General features: G+C 41.2%; 1 protein-coding gene across 1 annotated transcript in view; it reads right to left on the reverse strand.

Moving 5' to 3' along the window:
• Positions 1-20,897, reverse strand: part of ABHD5 (abhydrolase domain containing 5, lysophosphatidic acid acyltransferase) — a 34,295-nt gene that overhangs the window by 7,332 nt on the left and 6,066 nt on the right. The window contains exons 2-4 of the mRNA XM_066244812.1: positions 12,678-12,763; positions 8,326-8,698; positions 1,179-1,333 (exon numbers count right to left, since the gene is read on the reverse strand). Coding sequence (XP_066100909.1) covers positions 1,179-1,333; positions 8,326-8,698; positions 12,678-12,763 — 614 coding nt within the window. The remainder of the gene's footprint in view (positions 1-1,178; positions 1,334-8,325; positions 8,699-12,677; positions 12,764-20,897) is intronic.

Genomic DNA, 20,897 nt, shown 5'->3' on the forward strand with positions numbered 1-20,897 from the left:
CCGGCAGAGGGGGCAGAATCTGCAGTCCCCGACGCAGCACGTATTTCCACCCCTCACCCACCCCCAAGCCTCTCTTTTCTTGCGAGCGGACCCTGATTCTTGTATATTGATTAGGTGGCAACGTGCCCAAGAAAGCAGGCCCCTCACTCCAGCCTGACAATGTATCATGGTTGATCGTCCCAGAAATGTTTCTTTTTGCTGGTGAAAGAATCAGGTGGGCAGACACATAGGGGAGGTCTGTTGGGACCTTTCTAGGAAGGCTTCTTCCCTGACACAAAGCACTGTGGAGAAAGGCCATTTTCGTGTTTCCCCTTCCTGCTCAGAGCGAGACGATGCTTCATGCTACTGTAGCCATCCAACAACCGTGAGGAAAACGTCAGGAGAATCCCAGTTGCAGGCCGAAGCCCAACACCAACGAGCTGGCTACCAGAACAAATGCTAAGACCACCTGCCTCCAGACTGCTTGCTAAGGAAATAAGGAAAGGCCTTCCAGTTCAAACCACTTAGGTATTCACCGACTTGCAGCTGAAAGTACTCTTAACTGATACATGTTATAAGAGGGTAAGACAAGGGTCCAGACCATCAACAACTGTGACAAGGGAAGAAAACTCCCTTGGCTTGAGGACTGAAACAGAGGAGCTGAGTCAAATGAACTTAAATCAGAGATTAAACACTGGCCTAAATATATGACCAGAAACACAAATCAGGAGTCCCTAAAATCTTTGTGGAAAAGAATGGCTTCATGTTCTTAACAATGACGTTATGGGACAAGAAAGGAATCCGAGTATGATGGTGCCCGCTGTCGCCACGGTCAGTCAGGTCAGGCTTGTGATCTGCGGCTGGATGGCACCAACCCGACAAGTGCTGCCCACGCTCACCAGCAGGTGCACATGCGCTTCTCCCGGGACCTGGGCTGACTAACCTCATCCTCGGCATTTCCACCTTCTCGGCTTTGCTAATTACCTGTAACGTTGACACTATAAAGACTCCTCTTTGAGGAGAAGGGTCTAGTTTCATTCATTTTTCGGCATGGACTGGTACTTTTCAGAGGAAAAGAAAAAGGAAGGTTCAGTTTTTCTGCTTGTTTTAAGATTCCGACTAGCAATGGTGATAGTAAGCACTCCGCTACCACTATCTATAAGCACATTGCTTTCCTGGGCACAGAGCTAAGCACTCACCGAAGGGTCCTGCAATCCTGAGGCCAGCTAAAGGGTTAAATGGAGTCAGTGCTGCTCCCAAGGCCCGGATCCACACTGGGATTGGTCTGTCCTGATCAGCAAGGTCCGGCCGCTCAGGGAAGCCCCAGGGCTCCACTAAGATGAGGTGACTCACCCTGTTGGGAGACAACAGACTTCAGTTCATTTGGCAAATTCACCCTAGGATTGTGAAGAATTAGACAATTTATAAAGTAAAGACAAAATGAAACACCTTCTAAAACCTTCACAATGAAGACAAGACTATGGCTGGACAGGTCACACCACGTTCTTCTCACATGTAAACTTGGGATGCGGCAGGATCTGCGAGGTGTGTATGTATCTGTGTATGTGGTAACTGTGTGACTCCTCCTCACAAATTTGTTTTTTAAGCTACACTCTGGCAGACAACCATTCAGAAAATCCAATGGTCCCATCTAACTCAGAGCTAACACTGCAGAAATGACAGTCACAAAATAGTTTCACCAACAATAGTTATCTCCTATGAACCAATCATTCTAACAATTTAAGAGGCATTAGGGCTTTAAGTGGGTACAAAAGAACTTTAAAAGGACTTCTCACAAATATAAGGATAATGTAATAATATGGGCTGAAAAGATACCCCTTAGTTTTGGGTTCCAGCTTGGTGAACAGGAGCACACTGACCCCTACCCATGACATCACACTAAAGTGGCCTTGGACGCTATCCTTTCCTCATTTTCTTCCTTACAGATAAGAGGTAGAAAACCTTCAGCCCAACCGCATATAAAATTGTCTCATATCACATATCCTGCAGTCCTGAGGCCAGCTAGAGGGTTAAAAGGCAGGGGTAGTCAACCTTTTTATACCTACCACCCACTTTTGTATCTCTGTTAGTAGTAAAATTCTCTAACTGCCCACCAGTTCCACAGTAATGGGCATTTATAAAGTAGGGAAGTAACTTTACTTTATAAAATTTACAAAGCAAAGTTACAGCAAGTGAAAGCATATAATAATTACTTACCAAGTACTTTATGTCAGATTTTCGCTAAGTTTGGCAGAATAAATCTTTATAAAACAACTTACTACAGTTAAACCTATCTTTTTATTTATACTTTGGTTGCTCCGCTACCGCCCACCATGAAAGCTGGAACGCCCACTAGTGGGCAGAAGGGACCAGGTTGACTACCACTGGTTAAAAGGAGTCAATGTTTATTTTTCCATCCTTCAAAACTGCTTCTGCTGAGGGAAAGTGGCAACTATCCGCAGTGCTTCCTCCTGTGTGGCCGCGAGGTTACACAGCCTGCAGAACCCAGCACAGCAAAAGGCTCCTCCAGACAGAAGATGACTGTCAACTGTGAACAGCCAACAAATGCCAGCAGAAATCTCCCAAGGAGAAAGTGACAATGATTCTAAAGTCCTTTTCCTAAGTCATAACTGAAATAGAAAAAAACCAGAACATGGGTAAAGATGGCTATTATTCCCAATAGAAAATGTCTTACTAGTTTTGCCAGTATGATGCATTTTTTTTTTTTTTTTTGTATTTTTCTGAAGCTGGAAACGGGGAGAGACAGTCAGACAGACTCCCGCATGCACCCGACCGGGATCCACCCGGCACGCCCACCAGGGGCAACGCTCTGCCAACCAGGGGGCTATGCTCTGCCCCTCCGGGGCATCGCTCTGCCGCGACCAGAGCCACTCTAGCGCCTGGGGCAGAGGCCACGGAGCCATCCCCAGCGCCCGGGCCATCTTTGCTCCAATGGAGCCTTGGCTGCGGGAGGGGGAGAGAGAGACAGAGAGGAAGGGGGGGGGGTGGAGAAGCAAATGGGCGCTTTTCCTATGCGCCCTGGCCAGGAATCGAAACCGGGTCCCCCGCACGCACGCCAGGCCGACGCTCTACAGTTGAGCCAACCGGCCAGGGCCACGATGCATTATTAATCAGCCATTTGTTTGCATTTTCTCTAGCAGAAAGTACCCGGCACAGACCCGGAGCATAGAGCTCCAAGGGCCCTTGGAGAACTCAGCCCAATCTTTCTTCACAGACGAGAAGGGAGCTGAGATGTACTATGTGACCTGCTCCAGGATAAAGCTAGATAATGTAGAACTAGGAGTAAAACCCACATTTCCTGAGTCCAGTATACAAACAGATGCCAACGAGCGACTGGCAGAGAAGGTAGTCTCTCCTAAGGACAGGCTAAGTAACATATAAGAAATATAATGACAAAGCACCTGACTTTTATCAACTCTGGGCCACTATACTCTAGATTTTATAGCATCAAGATTTGTAGACTGTAACCACAAATCTGTGTAGAAATATGTGACGTGAGATTTCCATAGACTCTGAGTGTCTTTGCTCACAGAAGTTTTATGAGACTCTTACTTTCTAATAGTGTATAGAACAGGAATGAAAATAAGGGCTTTTTTTTTTTAATGTAGAAAAGAGTTTGTTTTAATGGCAGAGACTATCTCTGATGCTCTTGACTTCCTCCTTAAATTCCTCTTACACAGCCCACTTTGAAATCTGAGAAAGGGGGAGGTGTGTTAGAGGTATGAGTAGAATTTATGATACAGCCACTGTGTTGAAAGCAGCAAAAATTCACGTTAGAAAAGAATATTATTTACTATTGACTTACCTCTTAAAGAGAAAAATTAACTCTATTAAAACATACTGTACCCTCAAAGATGACTAAATTATTGTTATAAATCTGTAATGGGATCTTGCCCAATCTACTCCAGGCTCTGCGTGCTAACTCACGCAGGAGGAGGACAAAAGAAAACTTGAGGGAAGGAAAGTCTAGTTAGTCTAGTTGAGTGACTATTCTATTTGTGCCTTAGTTTTGGCATGCCTTGTTTAATAGGGATCTGCAAAATATCATCTCCAGGTAAAAAGGTCACCTTAGCAAATTATGCAAAGTATGTATACTGGAGTACATGACCTTTTTTTGTTTTGAAAGAGTAAATTGTTCCAATAATTGTTTAATCCTGAGTCACCCGCCTAGCATGGTGCTTAGCACATGATGATCGGTAAACATTTGGAATATTGTTTTTCCACATTTCTGTTTGGTTCTTATCTATAAGGATACACAAATTTTATAAAGTATAATCAAATAGTAAGCAAAGGAGTTAGTCCAGTCTGGATTTTTCTGGTCCCCAAGATGGCATCAGAACATCACCGCAATTTCCTACATTAATCTAGCAGGTCATTACTCAATACTTGGTAGTAAAATCCATTTAGAGACTCAGAGCCAGTCTGATTGTTTTTTAATAAAATTATATAATGTGGAATAGAAAAATATGTAACAAGTGTATCATTCCACAAACTTTGTTTCAGACACACATATAGACATATAATTCTGAGGGTTATAGTAAAAAAAGCTTGAAAATCATTTTTTCAAATGTTCTGCAACAATATCTGCTTTTACTACATGCAAAAAAAGTCTCAGAAAATAATTGTTCCCTATTTTTGGTTGTACGGCTTTTAAATGAGATAGACTGTGTAAAACTATTAAGTAATAAATATGCCATCAAGGTTAGCTAGCCACAGTAGGCAAAATAGAGAGACTAGCAGAGAACTCATTCCAGGGAATGTGGGAAGACAGCGGCCAGAACCACGTGAGCAGTGAGTCATCTGACTCCCATTCTTTATGAAGGCCAGATCACAGGACTTGTCTCACAGGTTATTATAACCTTGCAGGAGACCAAGTTCCCAAGCTATCTTCTCACCTTCTTTTCCAACGAAAAAATTATCTCATTTGATAGGAGTTATTTGGTTTTGAAGTGTATGTAAATTAGTATATTAATCCAGACCCTATCCTCTAATATTCCATAGCCGACAGCACTGATGGGTTGTTAGCTCATATATAGGATCTTAATGGGTCTGCCAAGACACCATATGTGAATCACTCTACCAGGCATCTTTGTTAAGAATCAAAGACTGATTCAAATTACAGGAAAAACAAATAACCAGCAGAGCAGGTACAAGAAAACAGCCCATCAGTTTCAAAACAGAGAGAGGCATTCCTCTCCAGGTTAGTCACTAGACAGGTCTGGAGCTGGAAGAAGGTGAGCAGACTCCAGTATAAAGGACAAAGTGGTGGACAACACGCAAACTCTACCATGGGACCACCAGGTCTAAGCACTAACAGGGGTGTCTAACCTGACTTTCATCAGTGTTAAGTTCAGCCACCAACAAGACATAACAAGGAGAATATTCCATTAGAACTAAAATGCACAAGGGAGTCTGCAGGACCTACTTACGGAACAAGGCCAGAAACAAAAGGACCAGAAAGAACTCGAGTCAATGCACAAATGAGGAACTCTCAAGGTGGAGCTAGCCACAGGTACTTCCCATGATGTGCAAGCCACTGGGGGAATGGGGCAGGTCCAGAGCACAAACTAAGTACCTCCAACTTCAGATCAAGTCAAACAGCCCTTCTCAAGAAAAGCAGAAGTGCTCAGCCCAGCTCTGCAGTTAGAAGATAGAGCCAGGCAAGGTCAAAGGTTAGATGACCTGAAAACCCTTTTAATGGAGAGGCAAAGACCAGTTGTAACCTATTCTGTTTAACTTGGATGAAATGGATCTCTTTGCTAAACACTTTCTAGGTAATAAAAGTTCTTTTCTTTCATTTTTAACAAATACCTGAAAGTTGGATAAGAGACATACAGAGTAGATAGTTCCATACTTGCTTAGTTGATACTGGTAAAAGATAAAATGAAGCACATTAAATTTTTAAGCGTTTATTTGAGCAAAAATCTATTTTAATCAGGCAGCATCAAACCAGAAGTAGTTAGGAGTACTCCACTAAGCCAGATGAAATATTGGTTCTGTGTGATTTGTTGTCCTTACGTTTTTGTTCTTTTCCAAGTGAGACGAGAGGAGACAGAGAGACAGACTTCCGCATGTGACCCACCCGGGATCCATACAGCAACCACCATCTAGGGCCAATGCTCTGCCCATCTGGGGCCATGCCTCAACAGAGCTATTTTTAACACCCGGGGCCTATGGGCTCGAACCAATCGAGCCATGGCTGTGGGAAGAGCTAGAGAGAGAAGGGAGAGGGGGAGAAGTGAAGAAGCAGATGGGCGCTTCTCCTGTGTGCCCTGACCAGGAATCAAACCCAGGACTTGCACACGCTGGGCCGAAGCTCTACCACTGGGCCAGCCAGCGAGGGCCACCCTTAGGTTTTGATTTCATAACCGTGAGGTGCTTATAGGTTTAGATTATGGTTGCTTACACAGGTCATGGTATTAAGAGCCACATCAGTCTAGTGGCCTCCTTGTTTCATTCATTTAACATTGGGCACCTGTAATGTGCCAAGCACAGAGTTCTGACTGAACTTCATTTATAATTTGGGATATCTGGAAATCCAGAGAACCTTGCTAATTTGAAATTAATTTGTATTTAATAATTTAAGTTAAGTGCTTAAGAACATAGGCTTGACTATCCAACACTCTACATTCTGTAAAGTTCCACTTAATATCTGGTAGCGATCAGTCAATTTAAACATGCTATTTTTCAAGCATTCTCATATTCTTTTATTGTTAATATTTGGTGGTTCTTGGTCCTGACACCTTAAGTATTGTATTTCAGTTTTATTTCTAATATTAGGCACAAACATTCAAAATTCATTTTCTAGAAATGTAGTCAGGCCAAGGCAGGGATCACTGGTTTTGTCTTAGATACTCGTTCTGTCTACATGTCATTCAAAACATGTTGTTATTCTCTTTCATAGGTAATTTTAAAGTGTTCATTCCCTTCTGAATTAATGAAATCCCATATTTCTTCAAATATTTCACAACTGCAAATTAAAATCTTCCCAACTAACCTAAACAGCAGATTGCCATGAAGAGTCAGGATTCTAAGACTTAGGGGTTTCAAAACCAGAGCGAGGCCCAGAGACCCATGTCATATCTCCAAGGGATAAATACCACAGAATAGACATAATAAATATCTGTTACAAAACACAGGAAGTCCAACCCTCACAAATAGCCCTATTGTCTTATACCAGAAAAGTTGCTTTTGTCTCTTACTTTCGCAACAAATGTTTGTCACTGAGAAGAGGACACAATCAAAGCCTACCCCAACCAGCCGACCAGGAGAGGAAAATCGGAATTTCTTTTGAAAGAACGGGTCTGCTAGTTGACAATTACAGCCTAGCACACACAGGACTCTGCCTCTTCCCAGAGGTCCAATGTAAATGCTGAATAAAGAATCTGCAGAGGAAAATTTGGCTCTTCCAGAGGAAGAAATCCTCAGGTACAAAAGGGCTGATGTCAAACTCCATGTCAACAGCACATCTGGAGTGACGCAATAGGCAGACTCACAGGTACAGGAATGCACTCTGGAAATGACCACCATCCACTGTCTCATTCACCAACCTCCATGTTACAGTTGGCTGCAATTTTGGATTTAAAAAGGAGTCCAATGGAAAAAGTACATTGGCAAGACAAAAATGCTGATCTTTTTTCTTTCCAAAAGATGAACAAAAATGAGCTTTTCTTCTCATTTTTTTAGCACTCTAATGTGATCTTCCCTCAGAGAAGTAACAAATAATAGGAAACAGCATAAGAAAATCATAGTAAAGGAAAAAGGAGATGCTATAAAGATCTTGAAGCAAACATTCATTAATTTGATGACTATAAAAAATAGTTCTATAACAATAAAGGCTAGGGCACAGTATATTAAAACCCCTGTATGATACACTATGCAGGTCTATTTTCTGTAGTGTAGAGGAAACTAAAGCTTACAGATTAAGTGACTTTACTCTAAGTCAGAGATAGCACTAGGTCTTCTAATTCCTAACCTCTGGTTTCCAATACAGCTTATCATAACCTGGAAAAGGTTAAGAAAAACCTATTGGATCCAAAGGCCTAATGATAATAACAACAGTAAGCAATACCACAATTTTTACTTGTGGCTTCAGTTCTATACATTCTAAGTTTAACAAATAGAAAGTCCTTTCTCTTCTATAAATGTGTAGCATGTGTAACAGAAAAATCGACATTTCAGCTACTAAACTGGCCACTAGTTGTGACGACTGGTCTATGGGGTCCTTGAAGAGGATCTGTCTTGTAAGGCTCTGATACCAGCCACCACCAAAGATGGGAACTAGAGACTAGGGCTCGGTGCCTCTCTTCTGTCACCATCGCTTACCTTGATGGGTACTTCAGGGAGTAAGCAGCAGCCAAGAACCCACCCAGGTTGTGTCCAAGCAAGATCATTTTGTCCAGTCCGAGGGCACACCTCCACTCCTCAATGGAGTCCACGAACTGATTCTCGGCTTCCTCTGCTTCGCTGTCAAACACGGGTCTACTACTTCGTCCAAAGCCCAGCAGGTCAAAAGCATAGACGGGTCTATTGGTGCAAAGGTCTTCAAAATTCAGTGCCCAGAGTCCAAGACCTCCTCCAAAACCATGGAGCAGGACAAGTGGAGTCTTATTTGAAACATTATGAGATAATTTCAGTGTCCATATTTTATTTCCATTGGATATACGAACAGATTCTTTTTTGTACGTGCAGGGGACACCTAAAAAAACATAAAAGAGAAACTCTGCTTAACTTCACTACCTCTTAGAAGAGGAGTATTCTCAGAGCAATCTGAAATTAATAATCTAGAAATCACCTGGTATCCATTCATACGATCTTAGCCTTTATTATGTCATCACTAAAACATGTATACATTTCAGCCCTGGCTGTAGCTCAACTGCGTAGAGCAAGACTCTGATATGCCAAGGCTGTGAGTTCAATCCCTAGTCAGGGCACACACAAGAATCAACCAATGAATGCATAAATAAGTGGAACAACAAACTGATGAATCCCTCTGTCTCTCCTCCCCACACTTCTCTCTAAAATCAATAAATTTTAAAACAAAGTCTACATTTCCCTGAAGCAAAACAAATCATATTTTTTACATCTAAGTGAGACAATCCATCTCACACAAGTCTCAAGTTCCCATGGTCAAGGTCTTCTGTAAGTCATGTTGCTCTTCGTAGTTCTTTCCACAACTATCAGAGAGGGTGTCACACCCCTAGAACTGGAGAGGAACTCAGTGTTCACTGAATCCATTACTTGGAGGTCTCTATGTTTGCAAACAAAACAAAAGAATGCCACCTTGAATTTACCCAACACTTAAAAATTAAGCTTTGAAGACTAAAGTTCAGCCTGACCTGTGGTGGCAGAGTGGATAAAGCATCGGCCCAGAACAGGGAGGTTGCCAGTTTGAAACCCCTGGGTTTGCCCAGTCAAGGCACATGCTCCTGCTCCTGCCCCCCACTCCTTCTCCCTCTCTCTCTGTTTCCCTCTCACTCGCCTTTCTAAAATGAATGTTTTTTAAAAATATTTTAAAAAATATTGAAGACTAAAAGTTCAGATTCAAAAACTTTTTCCCTAAAAAGTAAATCATAAATTAGGAAGGATTGACAGTATCTGTATAACATACAACTGAGATGTGAAGTCATTTCAGAGCCAGCAGAGAAAGGGGACAGGTTATGGTGGGGCCTCCACTACATCTCTCTAGAAAGTGCAAGCAATCGAGTCATCATCATTTTGTAGAAAAAACTCCTACTTTCCTTCAATGCCGTGAGACTAAATACTTTAACTCTCCCCCAGACTAAGGATGAAGCAAATCTGGAATGGATTTATATTAAATTATCAACTGCATAGCGATACACCTAAGACACACCCCTTAGTTGTCTGTAATAGTCCTCTGCTGTGGACTAAGCTGGAGAGCCAGGGGTTCCTGCCCTTTAACTAAAGAAAGAACCTCAGGTTTTGTACCCACATAGTGGCAGTCAAGAGGAAACGCAGCATTCATTCAGAATGTAACAGAGTCCATGGCCCCAAGTGGGGGGAAATGCCACCCATTTAGAAGAGGAGAGGGCCCAGCATTATAGTGCCAATCAGACCACGTCAGCTTTGTGAACACAATGCCTGCAGACTCGCACAAAATCTACCTGTGCCCTCCACTGCAGAGCTCAACCCCTGCAGCAGGCACGTGCTTTATGTCTGATACTGGACCAGGGGCCGATTCTCACTCCTGTTTGCATCCCTAGTACCTAGCAGCAGGGAATCGGTGTTTGTTACATGTATGAATTGAACATCGACTACCCTTACTCATCTCCTGACAAAGATTTTCATTCTGTTTTACTTCTGAACTTTTAATGAGGAAAATAAATTTAATACTGAGCTCAATAACAGTGTGTTTACTGTGTCACTGGGTCAAGGTATGGGGACACATGACAGGACATGCATATACAAAGATGCACACGGCTACAGAATAAAGAGCCAACGCCCAGCACCACTAGGTCTCGCAGTCCTCACTCACAGTCAGCAGCATGCTGGGAAGTCCGAGCTATGGCAAACAATGTCCAGACTCTGGACACTGCGGGGTGACCACCAACACATCTACTTCCTGCAGCACCTGGCACACCTTCCTCAGAAACCTCTCACCCCACTCATACCCCTGAGTCGGCCCTTTCGGTACCTCGACCAGATGCAAGGTTATCAGTCACCTTGAAGTGCCAAGAACACAGGGTCCGGGCTGAACTCCACAGGGTGACGAGGGCCTAGGCAGCCTGAAGGCACAGGGGAAGCCACGCCCTCCCATGTGCGCTCAGCAGCTTCTAAGAATTTTTTTTATTTGAGTAAACCACAATGACTTTCCCAGCTTTGTAGAGAACCGAGATTACTCAAGCAAACAGAGTAAGTAGAAATTTATTTTCATGCTAAAAATCCATACAAGATGACTAATTGTTTCTTGCTTTGGATATATCCAGTAATGATCACTTACTGGATATATTCACTTACTGAGTCATTCAAATGCACAAAAGAGAAAATTCATCTGTGGTAGGAAGGATAAAAAACATACACTACAAACATTACACACATACATAATGATCACCTAAGTGAACTGCACTGCTCTACCCATGCCTCTGAATTGTATCAGCAGAACAAAACTGTAACAGGTGCTATCGCTCATAAGGGTACTCACAGATACCGGAACTTCAGTGTCCATAAGAAACAAACAGTTTCCACACCAGTATAAATGTAGAATTAAAGGACTCCAGAGGCCCTGGAGGTGGTTCAGTGGATCAAGTGTTGTCTTGGTGTGTCAAAGGTCATGGGTTCACCCCCAATCAGGGCACGCATGAGAAGTAATCAACGAGTACACAACTAAATGGAACAACTAAGTGAAACAAGTTGATGCTTCTCTCTCTCCCTTACCCCTGCCCATGTTCCTTCCTCTCTCTCTCAAATCTATAGTAAAATTAAAGAAGAATCCCAGAATACTGGAACCAAAAGGAATTTTAAGGCTCATCCTACCCCCTTGTTTCACGGTAGAAAATCAGGAAGCTGAGAAAAGTCACTTGCCCAAGACCCTGCGCCCTGACTGCAGATCTGGGCCTAGACCAGGTCACATTGTTCTGATCCGGGATGTGCTCCCCTCTACAAGACTCCCTGCTCTGGACTGCCTAGAGCTTATCTCTGAGCGATCCCTGAGGCCCTTTTAGGAGATCTACGAGGTCAAAACTATTTTTATAATAATTCTAAGACTTTATTTGCCTTTTCACTCTTATTTTGATGGATATATAATGGAGTTTTCCAGAGATCACAAAAGAAGTGGTGATCAACAGTCTGAACACAGAAGCAGTTACAAGACTCCAGAGGCCTTATATTAAGCCAGATAGTAAAGAGCTGGGCATGCAGACAATGCTAGACTTCTTACTACAATTCTGTTTGAAAACATATTTTTAGAAAATATGTTATTTATTTTAACCAGTAATGAGTTTATAACTATTATTTTAAAATTAATAAATTAACATATTTTAAATTATTCGGTTTTAAATTCAAATACTGTAAATGATGGCTATTACCTATAAACAAAGCTCCTTTAGGGTCCTTACTAATTTAAGAGTGTTGGCCCTGGCCAGTTGGCTCAGCGGTAGAGCATCGGCCTGGCGTGTGGGGGACCCGGGTTCGATTCCCGGCCAGGGCACATAGGAGAAGCACCCATTTGCTTCTCCACCCCGCCCCCCTCCTTCCTCTCTGTCTCTCTCTTCCCCTCCCGCAGCCGAGGCTCCATTGGAGCAAAGATGGCCCCGGGCGCTGGGGATGGCTCCTTGGCCTCTGCCCCAGGCGCTAGAGTGGCTCTGGTCGTGGCAGAGCGACGCCCCGGAGGGGCAGAGCATCGCCCTGGTGGGCGTGCCAGGTGGATCCTGGTCGGGCGCATGCGGGAGTCTGTCTGACTGTCTCTCCCCATTTCCAGCTTCAGAAAAATACAAAAAAAAAAAAAAAAAAGGAGTGTAACAGACACCCAAGACCAAAACATTTGAGAACCCCTGCCCCCACAGTCGAGGCACTTGCTGATGACACAGAAAGGAGGAAAGTTCTTTGGCCAACCACAACCACTAACACACCGCAAAATCTTATGTTCAGTTTCAGGACACTGTGAATACTGGACCTACTTTAGCAAAGAACTCAGTTAACTTATAAGAAGAAAACCTTACATTTTAATATTTTCTCTTCAGCTTCTTTAAGGTGTGATGTAGACGTAGGGCACCACGTGGGAAGCCAAGCAGTTAGCCATCCTGACCTAGAGCATCGAAAACAAAATACAAAGAGGTGAGGTAATGTCCTTCCCAACTCCCACCTGTTACACACAGAGAAGAAAGCAGGCTGGGAGACTTACTGTCTGTGCGACACTATCTAGGTGAGAAATTCACCTAACAGGTACAAAGCATTGCGGTCAATTGCTGGGATACAGACATTCAACTGCAGCTGTAAACCTATGAGTAGATATCAAAATCCACCTTATCTTCATAGTCAGGTTCCAAATAATCAAGCACAGATTTAAAATGGGCAGAACAAGAAAAAGACAAAAAAGGCATTCCCCTGCCTCACTGCAAGACAGCCCCGTACAGGGTGGAAGTGCAGAACAGCCAGAGACCGAGAGCACTGCGACGGCAGAGTCGCAGCAGGTATAAAACAGGCCTGCTATGAGGCTCGAGAGAAATCGTATTACCATGAGCTTGCTTTTATAAAAAGGCTGTGAATCTCATAGTTACCAGTAGAACAGAAAAGTCATTTTCTTTTTGTACTTCCCCCATTTTTGCAGGGATGGGGGGGAGAGGTAGAGTAAACCTATAGGTGCCCTACGGTGGCAATTTCCAGAAAACCCCTTTCAATGCAGCTGAAACGATAATGAAAGTTACAGGCTCAGAGCTTTAAGTCCAGAAGAAGGGGACCTCAGGACTGACCATGTCTGGTGGCTCTGGCTCCATTTCTCTGTACTCCTCTGTTCTCTGCCCTTCCCAGGGATTGGCCCATATACAATGTGCCTAGGGTGAACTGTTCAAGGAAAGGCTTTGGGTTCCAGTAAACAGTAGATGAAAAGAATGACCCACACATCTGGCAGAAGACAGCTGAACAAAGAGAAAAAGGAAGCAGGCCTGAGGCAACAGGTGAGGAAAGGTGTGGGCAGGCTGGAACAGACAGGCTTTGCTAGTAGCCAGCCAAAGAGAGGGTGAGCCTTCAACTCCTGCCCTGGAGTGAGCAGACCGCAGGCTTATTACAACCATCTGAGGCCATGCAGAGCTGCAGCAGTTGGCTGACAGCTAGCAAGGACACACGACCAGTATTATTTAAAGTGAGCACTTTCTGATGAAAGAGAAAATGGATTAAAGGAGGAAGAGACTAACTATTGCAAATTCCAGATGAGAGGAATGGGTCTGAACCAAAGCTGTGGCAACAGAAATGGAGACAAGATGAGGCCAAGGATTATTTAAAACAAAACAGGCAAAGGGTGCAACCTTACAGCTAGAAGATCAATAAGTTCTAGAGATCTAATGCACAACACAGTTGTATAGTCAATACCATATTCTATACTTCAAAACTGCTAAGAGAGTAGATCTTAAGTATTCTCTCCATTATAAAAAGCCTACTATAATTATGCGACATGATAGAGATGTTAGCTAAAGCTATAGGTGGTAATCATTCTGCAACACATAAATGTATTAAATCAGCATGCTGCACACCTTAGACTTACACAATGTTAAGTCAATTATATCTCAATTAAGAAAACAAAAGAAAAAATCTAATAGGGAAAACAAGTTATTCAACAACTATAACACATGATAGGATGAATTCACTCCACAAGTATTTACTAAGAACTTACTATTTGCAAGGAACAATTCTAATCACTTGGGACATACCAGCTACCAAACAGAGGAGAGATACAGTCTATCCTAGTTCTGGAGACCAGAAGTCTGAAATCAGTATCATCAGGCTAAAATTAAGGGTCATGCTCCCAACGGAGGCTCCAGGGGAACATCTATCCCTTGCCTCTTCTGAGTGCTAGTGGCTGGTACCCCTTAGCCTGTGGAAGGGTCACTCCCAATTATCTGTCTCCGTTACCACACTGCCTTTTCTTTCCTGTGTGTCTTCTCTTTCTGCCTGTAATCTCCCTCTGCCTATCACTTGAAAGAACACTAGAGAATGCATGCAGTGCCCACCGAGATTATCCAGGATCATCTATTTATTTTTTTCTTCTTTTCGAGTGAGAGGAGGGGAGATGATAGACTCCCGTATGCGCCCTGACCAGGATCCAACCAGCAATCCCCTTCTGGGGCCATACTCACAACTGAGCTAGTTTTAGCTCCTGGGGCAGAGGCTCCATGGAGCCACCCTCAGCACCAGGGCCAATGTGCTCAACCTAACTGAGCCATGGCTTGTGGGGGAGGGAGAGAGAGAGATGGTGGAGGGGTGGAGATGTGCCTGGCCAGGAACTGAACCCGGGACTTCCGCACACCGGCCTGTCGCTCTGCCACTAAGCCAAGAGGCCAGGGCCATCTCACAATTTCTAACTCAATCAGTTAAAATTCTGCAAAGCCTTTGCCACGTAAAGTAACATTCACAGGTTCCAAGTATTAGAACAAGATCATACCTTTGGAAACCATTATCTTTGGGGACAACTACTACAAATGGAAAGCATGGAGTGTGTGCCAAGATAAAATATGCAGAAACTTTCAATAAATGGTAGTTGACATTTTACAGATGACAACAATAATTCACTAAAATTGTGCAGCATTAATTATGAAGTAATTCCTAAAATAAGAGTTTTAGCTAAGGTTTAGAGGGGCTTCAAAAATAGGAATTAACAAAGAATTGTCATTGTGTCCTTGCCTCAAAAAGCTAAGGCTACTTTGAGTTGACTTACAATGGGTAACTCAGCCTTTTACTTGACACTCGGTATCATTTTTGTCAGTTCTTATTCTCTGTCTACTCTCTAGCCATACAATATAATATACCCTGTTCTCTTGCTTCTTGCTTCTGAATATCCTTGGAATATGCATCTCCCCTTCCTTTCATGATTATACTCTCACCAACCTCAGATTAGATTTCACTTCCCCAAACAGGATTAGATCAAGGCCACAGGATGGCACCCTGTACTCAAACTTTATTTTCTTCTCAAGTTGTTATAAAGTTCTCATTTATTCATCAGTTTCCTTACCCAACTGTAATATCCTTGAAGGAAAGGACTTTGTGCTCATGACTGTATTTTCAGTTTTTATTCCAGTACCTGGCATATTTTCACTGATGATATGAATGGAAAAAATTACTGTTTCATCTAAAATTAACTGGTTACAATGAATTACAAGTGGATCACTTGAGCAGTAACAGAATTTTCTGGAATGATAATGAATTTCTCTATTTTAAAAGGTGACTGAATGACAGATGCATGCATATGCAAAAATTCAACACACAAACACTTAATATTTAATAAGCAATTCAACATTAAAATTTTATACCAAAAATTAAGATAAAACAGGCTGGATCTGATTACTGGTTGGGTATAAATGTACAATAGAGGTTTCCTAGCTTTCTGAGGCGCCACTACTCACATCACAGAACAGAGTAAGAACGCGTGTGGGAAGAGAAATGTGCTGAGTTTTGGACGGGCTGATCCAGAACCCAGCTTTTTCTCAGCTCTGTAGCTCATCCTTTTACATTTCCCTCCCTGTAGAACTCCTCTGGGCGTTATGTATAACAGGCAATCAATAAACGTTTGCTGAACAATTAAGTCACTCCCAATCCAGGGTCTTCTCAGTCCAATTTACCCCTATTTCACAGATATGAAAACTGAGGTTCAGAAATGGTAAGCCCCAGGCAGGTCCAAGAGGATACAGCTGTCAGTTAAGTGACACAAGTAGAGATTTGAGTTCAAGCCCCTTTTATCTCAGGTGACTACCTTACTTAAATATATGAGGCCTTCTCATTACCTACAGGATCAAGTCACATTCCTTAGACCTGGATGGGGTGGAAGATAACCTTATAGCCTGTATTATAATGAGGCTCTACTCTAACGTTCTCTGCTGCTAGTTTCAAACCTTCTGCATTAACAGGAAAAGATAAGACCTCTCGCATCCCCCAAAATGTTCCATATAACTTATTATCAAAATATAAATGAATAAAAAATTTATTAGTATTAGCCTATTTATAAATATATAAATCTATTTACAAATTATCAAGGAAAGACAATTTAAGGCTTCAGCAATGAATTGGTCAATTTACTGAACAATATTTCAATTGTTGGAAAAAGCAGTTAACAAGCAGTTAAAAGAATTTCATGATCTTTAGAGCTTAAAATTTTTAAGTAAACCATTACTAAAATGAAGCTCTTTTGTCCTTGCCCAGAATGGTCATCAAGTTCCCGGTGTAGTCACAAACATGAACTAGTACCAAGAAGTTAGTTACAACTCATTATCATCAATTTTCTGAAATATCCCTCAACTCGTCCACAGTTTTTTTGGCAGACAGAATCAAGTCAGTACAAAAGAGGGAAAATTAAGGTGAAATAAACTATAATCTACTATTACTCCAACTGACATCATAGATATGTTGGGGAAAAGAAAATACAAATGAAATCTTTGTTTCAGTCTTGAAAAAAAATCACCTTCTTTGAATACCTACAGTGTACAAGGCACTAGCATTTCAAATGCTATATGCCGGCCTGCAATACAGGATTTACGTCTACCTCTTGTCATAAAGCCAGCTTTCAAAGGATAGGATGTCTTGTCCATGCATTCATCTCCTACTGATGGGCAAAGAGACAGGGAAAAATAATGTTTTTATGTTTGCAAGTCTAGTGCATGACATTAAAAATTAAGGCTTTTCAACTAGAAGAGCCGCTAACCTCTTATGTTTTCACAACCTATTCATCAAAGCAGATAGATAGTTTTTAAGTGGAATTTTTAAAAAGTATATTTAAAACTAAAAAAAAAATTTACATTTAATAAAATATAGTAAAATATTTTCTTTTCACCCATAATGGAACTGTAAAGATATATACCTTTCTTCCCCTAAGTCCTGACGTTTCTGTCTAATCAGCTTTGCCTTAACCAAATTTTATAGAAACTGTCTCCTACTTCTTTCTTCTAGGTCGGTGGTCCCCACCCTTTTTTGGGCCATGGACCGGTTTAATGTCAGAAAATATTTTCACGGACCAGCCTTTAGGGTGGGACGGATAAATGTGTCACGTGACCGAGACAAGCGTCAAGAGTGAGTCTTAGATGATGTAACAGAGGGAATCTGGTCATTTTTTAAAAATAAAACATCATTCAGACTTAAATATAAATAAAACAGAAATAATGTAAGTTATTTATTCTTTCTCTGTGGACCGCTGTTGGTCTGCAGCCCAGGGGTTGGGGACCACTGTTCTAGATAATCACCAGAATTGAGCACTCTGCACATTATTAGCTCAAAGGAACATTTCAGAAGGGTCAGGGCTCTATCTTTTAGTTGATCACCCTTTGTTCACAAGTTCCCACCCTTAGCTTGCTCCCTCTAATGCTCTAAAACACCCATACAGCCTCATCTATTCTTAGGGCAAAACAACTTCAGCCTCAAAACAATTTTGCCCCATCCACATGATCTCTCCTGTCACTCAGAGTTGTTCTGCATTTCTAGTCTAGGAAGACTACAACTAAGGACATGATGTTGTAACTAAGGACATAAGACTGAAGCTTGTCAGATATACAGCCAGTCATTCTTCTGAGATCACAAAACCCAAAGTAAAAATTAAATTCATGTGGCTCACATATAAGAGTGAACAAAATCCACAGATGCTGCTTTACAGCTTTGGAAAATAAATAGAAAAGCAAATTTTAACTTCCCTATTTTATTTCAGCAGAAGATATCAATAAACACTATCATCTCCTGCTGAGGATCTACCATAATTTCAGAAGTGACCCAAGTATCAGACACAATATAAAGAAAAGCCATTCATTAGAAGACATTTGGAGATCCTATATATAATAAGGGGTTAATATCTGAAATATATAAAGAAAAGATATAACTAAATAACAAAAAAAAACCCCAATCAAATTACAAAATGGGCAGAGGATCTGGATACACATTTTTCCAAAGAAAACATACAAATGGCCAACAAGCACATGAAAAAATACTCATTGCAACATTATTTACAATAGCCAAGATATGGAAACAAGCTAAGTGCCTAATGGTGGATAAATAGATAAAAAAGATATAGTAGATACTGCCAATGGAATACTGCTTAGCCATAATAATAAAAAAAAATTAAAAAGCATTAAATCTTGCCATTCATGACAAGATGGATGAACCTTGAGAGTATAATGCCAAGTGAAGTAAGTCAGAGAAAGACAAATATGGTTTCACTTATATGTAGAATCTAAAAAACAAAACAAATCCATCTCTTAGATACAGAGAACAGGTTGGTGGTTGCCAAAGGGGAGGGGAGTTGGGTGGAATGGGTGAAGGGATCAAGAGGTACAAGTTTCCATTACAAAAGAAGTCAGTCATGAGAATGTAATGTACAGCATGACTATAGTCAATAAAATCATAAATTTGAAAGTTGCTAAGAAATTTAATCTTTTTAAAAATTTATTGTGTTTACATAGATTCTAGTGTCCCCCCCCGAAAACATCCTCCCCTCTCCCCCGTGTTCCCCAGTACATCCCCCTTGTCCCCCTCCCCATAACGCCCCCCTGCCCTCCAGGGTTTGCTTTTCTGCTCTCATCCCATCCTATCCTCCTGTCATCCCCTTTCCCTCTGTCCGCCTTCCTTCTGGATCCTTTGATCCCACCTCCGTCTCTATTCCGCTCCTCAGTTCATATTGTTCGTTGGATTCCTCAGATGAGGGAGGTCATTTGATATTTTTCTTTCTCTGCCTGGCTTATTTCACAGAAATTAAATCTTAAAAGTTCTCATCACAAGAAAAAACATTTTGTAACTATGTATATGGTGACAGATAATAAACAGACTTTGTGTGATCATTTTACAATGTACACAATTGTCAAATCATTATGGTGTAAACCTGAAATTAGTATGTGGCATATCAATTATACTTCAATTTTTAAAAAAAGCCATTCACAATAGGGACCATACCTATCTATAACAACAGAAAGGCTCACCAATGTACATGGAAGGTTTTCTACACAACCCCATGAATTGAGCACTGACCTTAGCACAGTTGAGCATTCAAGCCCTAAAGCATCTAATCAAAAAAAACAAAAGGAAATCTTGTTTTATAATCTCAGTGAAGAATCTTTCCAATGAGCAGACTTCTGAGTAAGAAAAGTTTTAAACAACTATACTAGATGTGGCAATTCTAAGGAAAGCCAAATAGTGCTTAACATAAAATATATTAACTTGAATGATTTTAAGTATCCTGAATTTGAGAGACAATGGAAATCTTCTTTTAACTTTCTATTTAATCTTTGTTTTTAAAAAAAGAACATTAACATTGTACTTATGTCCTATGCCATCAACATTTAAGTTTCCTGGTAATGCCTGTTTTGTTCTCTAAGACACTGGACTATCTATAGTATTACTAAACTTGAATTGCACAATCTAGAAATATTGTGAAACCGTGAAAGAGGTTTCAAAGTATTCTGAAGAAAATATACAGAAACCTGGCCCATTTCCACACACTCTTGGCCACTTAAATAACATTTCTAATTAGGTTATAAGTAAGGCGAGTTTCATTATATCACACTTTTATAAATGGTATCCCTCCCTGTGCTGGCACTGTAAAGAGAGAAAAATTAGGTTTATGCTTGCTCTCTGTAAGCTACTCTAAGCACAATATTTTCTCATTTAGAAAAACTATGAGGTTTTGATTTTTGATATAAATATTCAAATTAGAGGTATATATACACACAATCCTCTGAAATAATTCCTCAACCAGTGAATGACTGAAAACTTCCAAATTGGACATTATGAAACTTAGACAAATAAAAGCCTTTTCTGAGAACTGACTTTCTAAATCCCATTCTAGGAAAAGAGAGGGGAAAAAAAGAGTATGTCTCATATCACCACACTTTAAGGGATGAATATGTCATTTTATTTTACATAAATGCTTAAATTTAAATACTTAAATGACTTAACACTAACCATTAGATTATGACAACACAGGCACTCTAATATATTTTAACACATTAGTATTCTTTTAACTTTTTTTTTTTCATTTCTAACCTGTAACTTTTAGAGACCCAGAGTTGGAGAACCAGTGCTTTAGACATAGCCCTGTGCTGGTAATACGTTCTCCCAATTGTTTCCGACCTCTTCTCACACAGTAAGCAGAGCCCTCTGGAATCAGACACAGCATCAAATATAAATAACTACAAGGCCTTGGCAGGGTAACTCAGCTGGTTAGAGCGTCATCCCAATATGCCAAGGTTGTAGATTCAATC

The sequence above is a fragment of the Saccopteryx bilineata genome, chromosome 10, assembly GCF_036850765.1.
Source record: "Saccopteryx bilineata isolate mSacBil1 chromosome 10, mSacBil1_pri_phased_curated, whole genome shotgun sequence".
NCBI lineage: Eukaryota > Metazoa > Chordata > Mammalia > Chiroptera > Emballonuridae > Saccopteryx > Saccopteryx bilineata.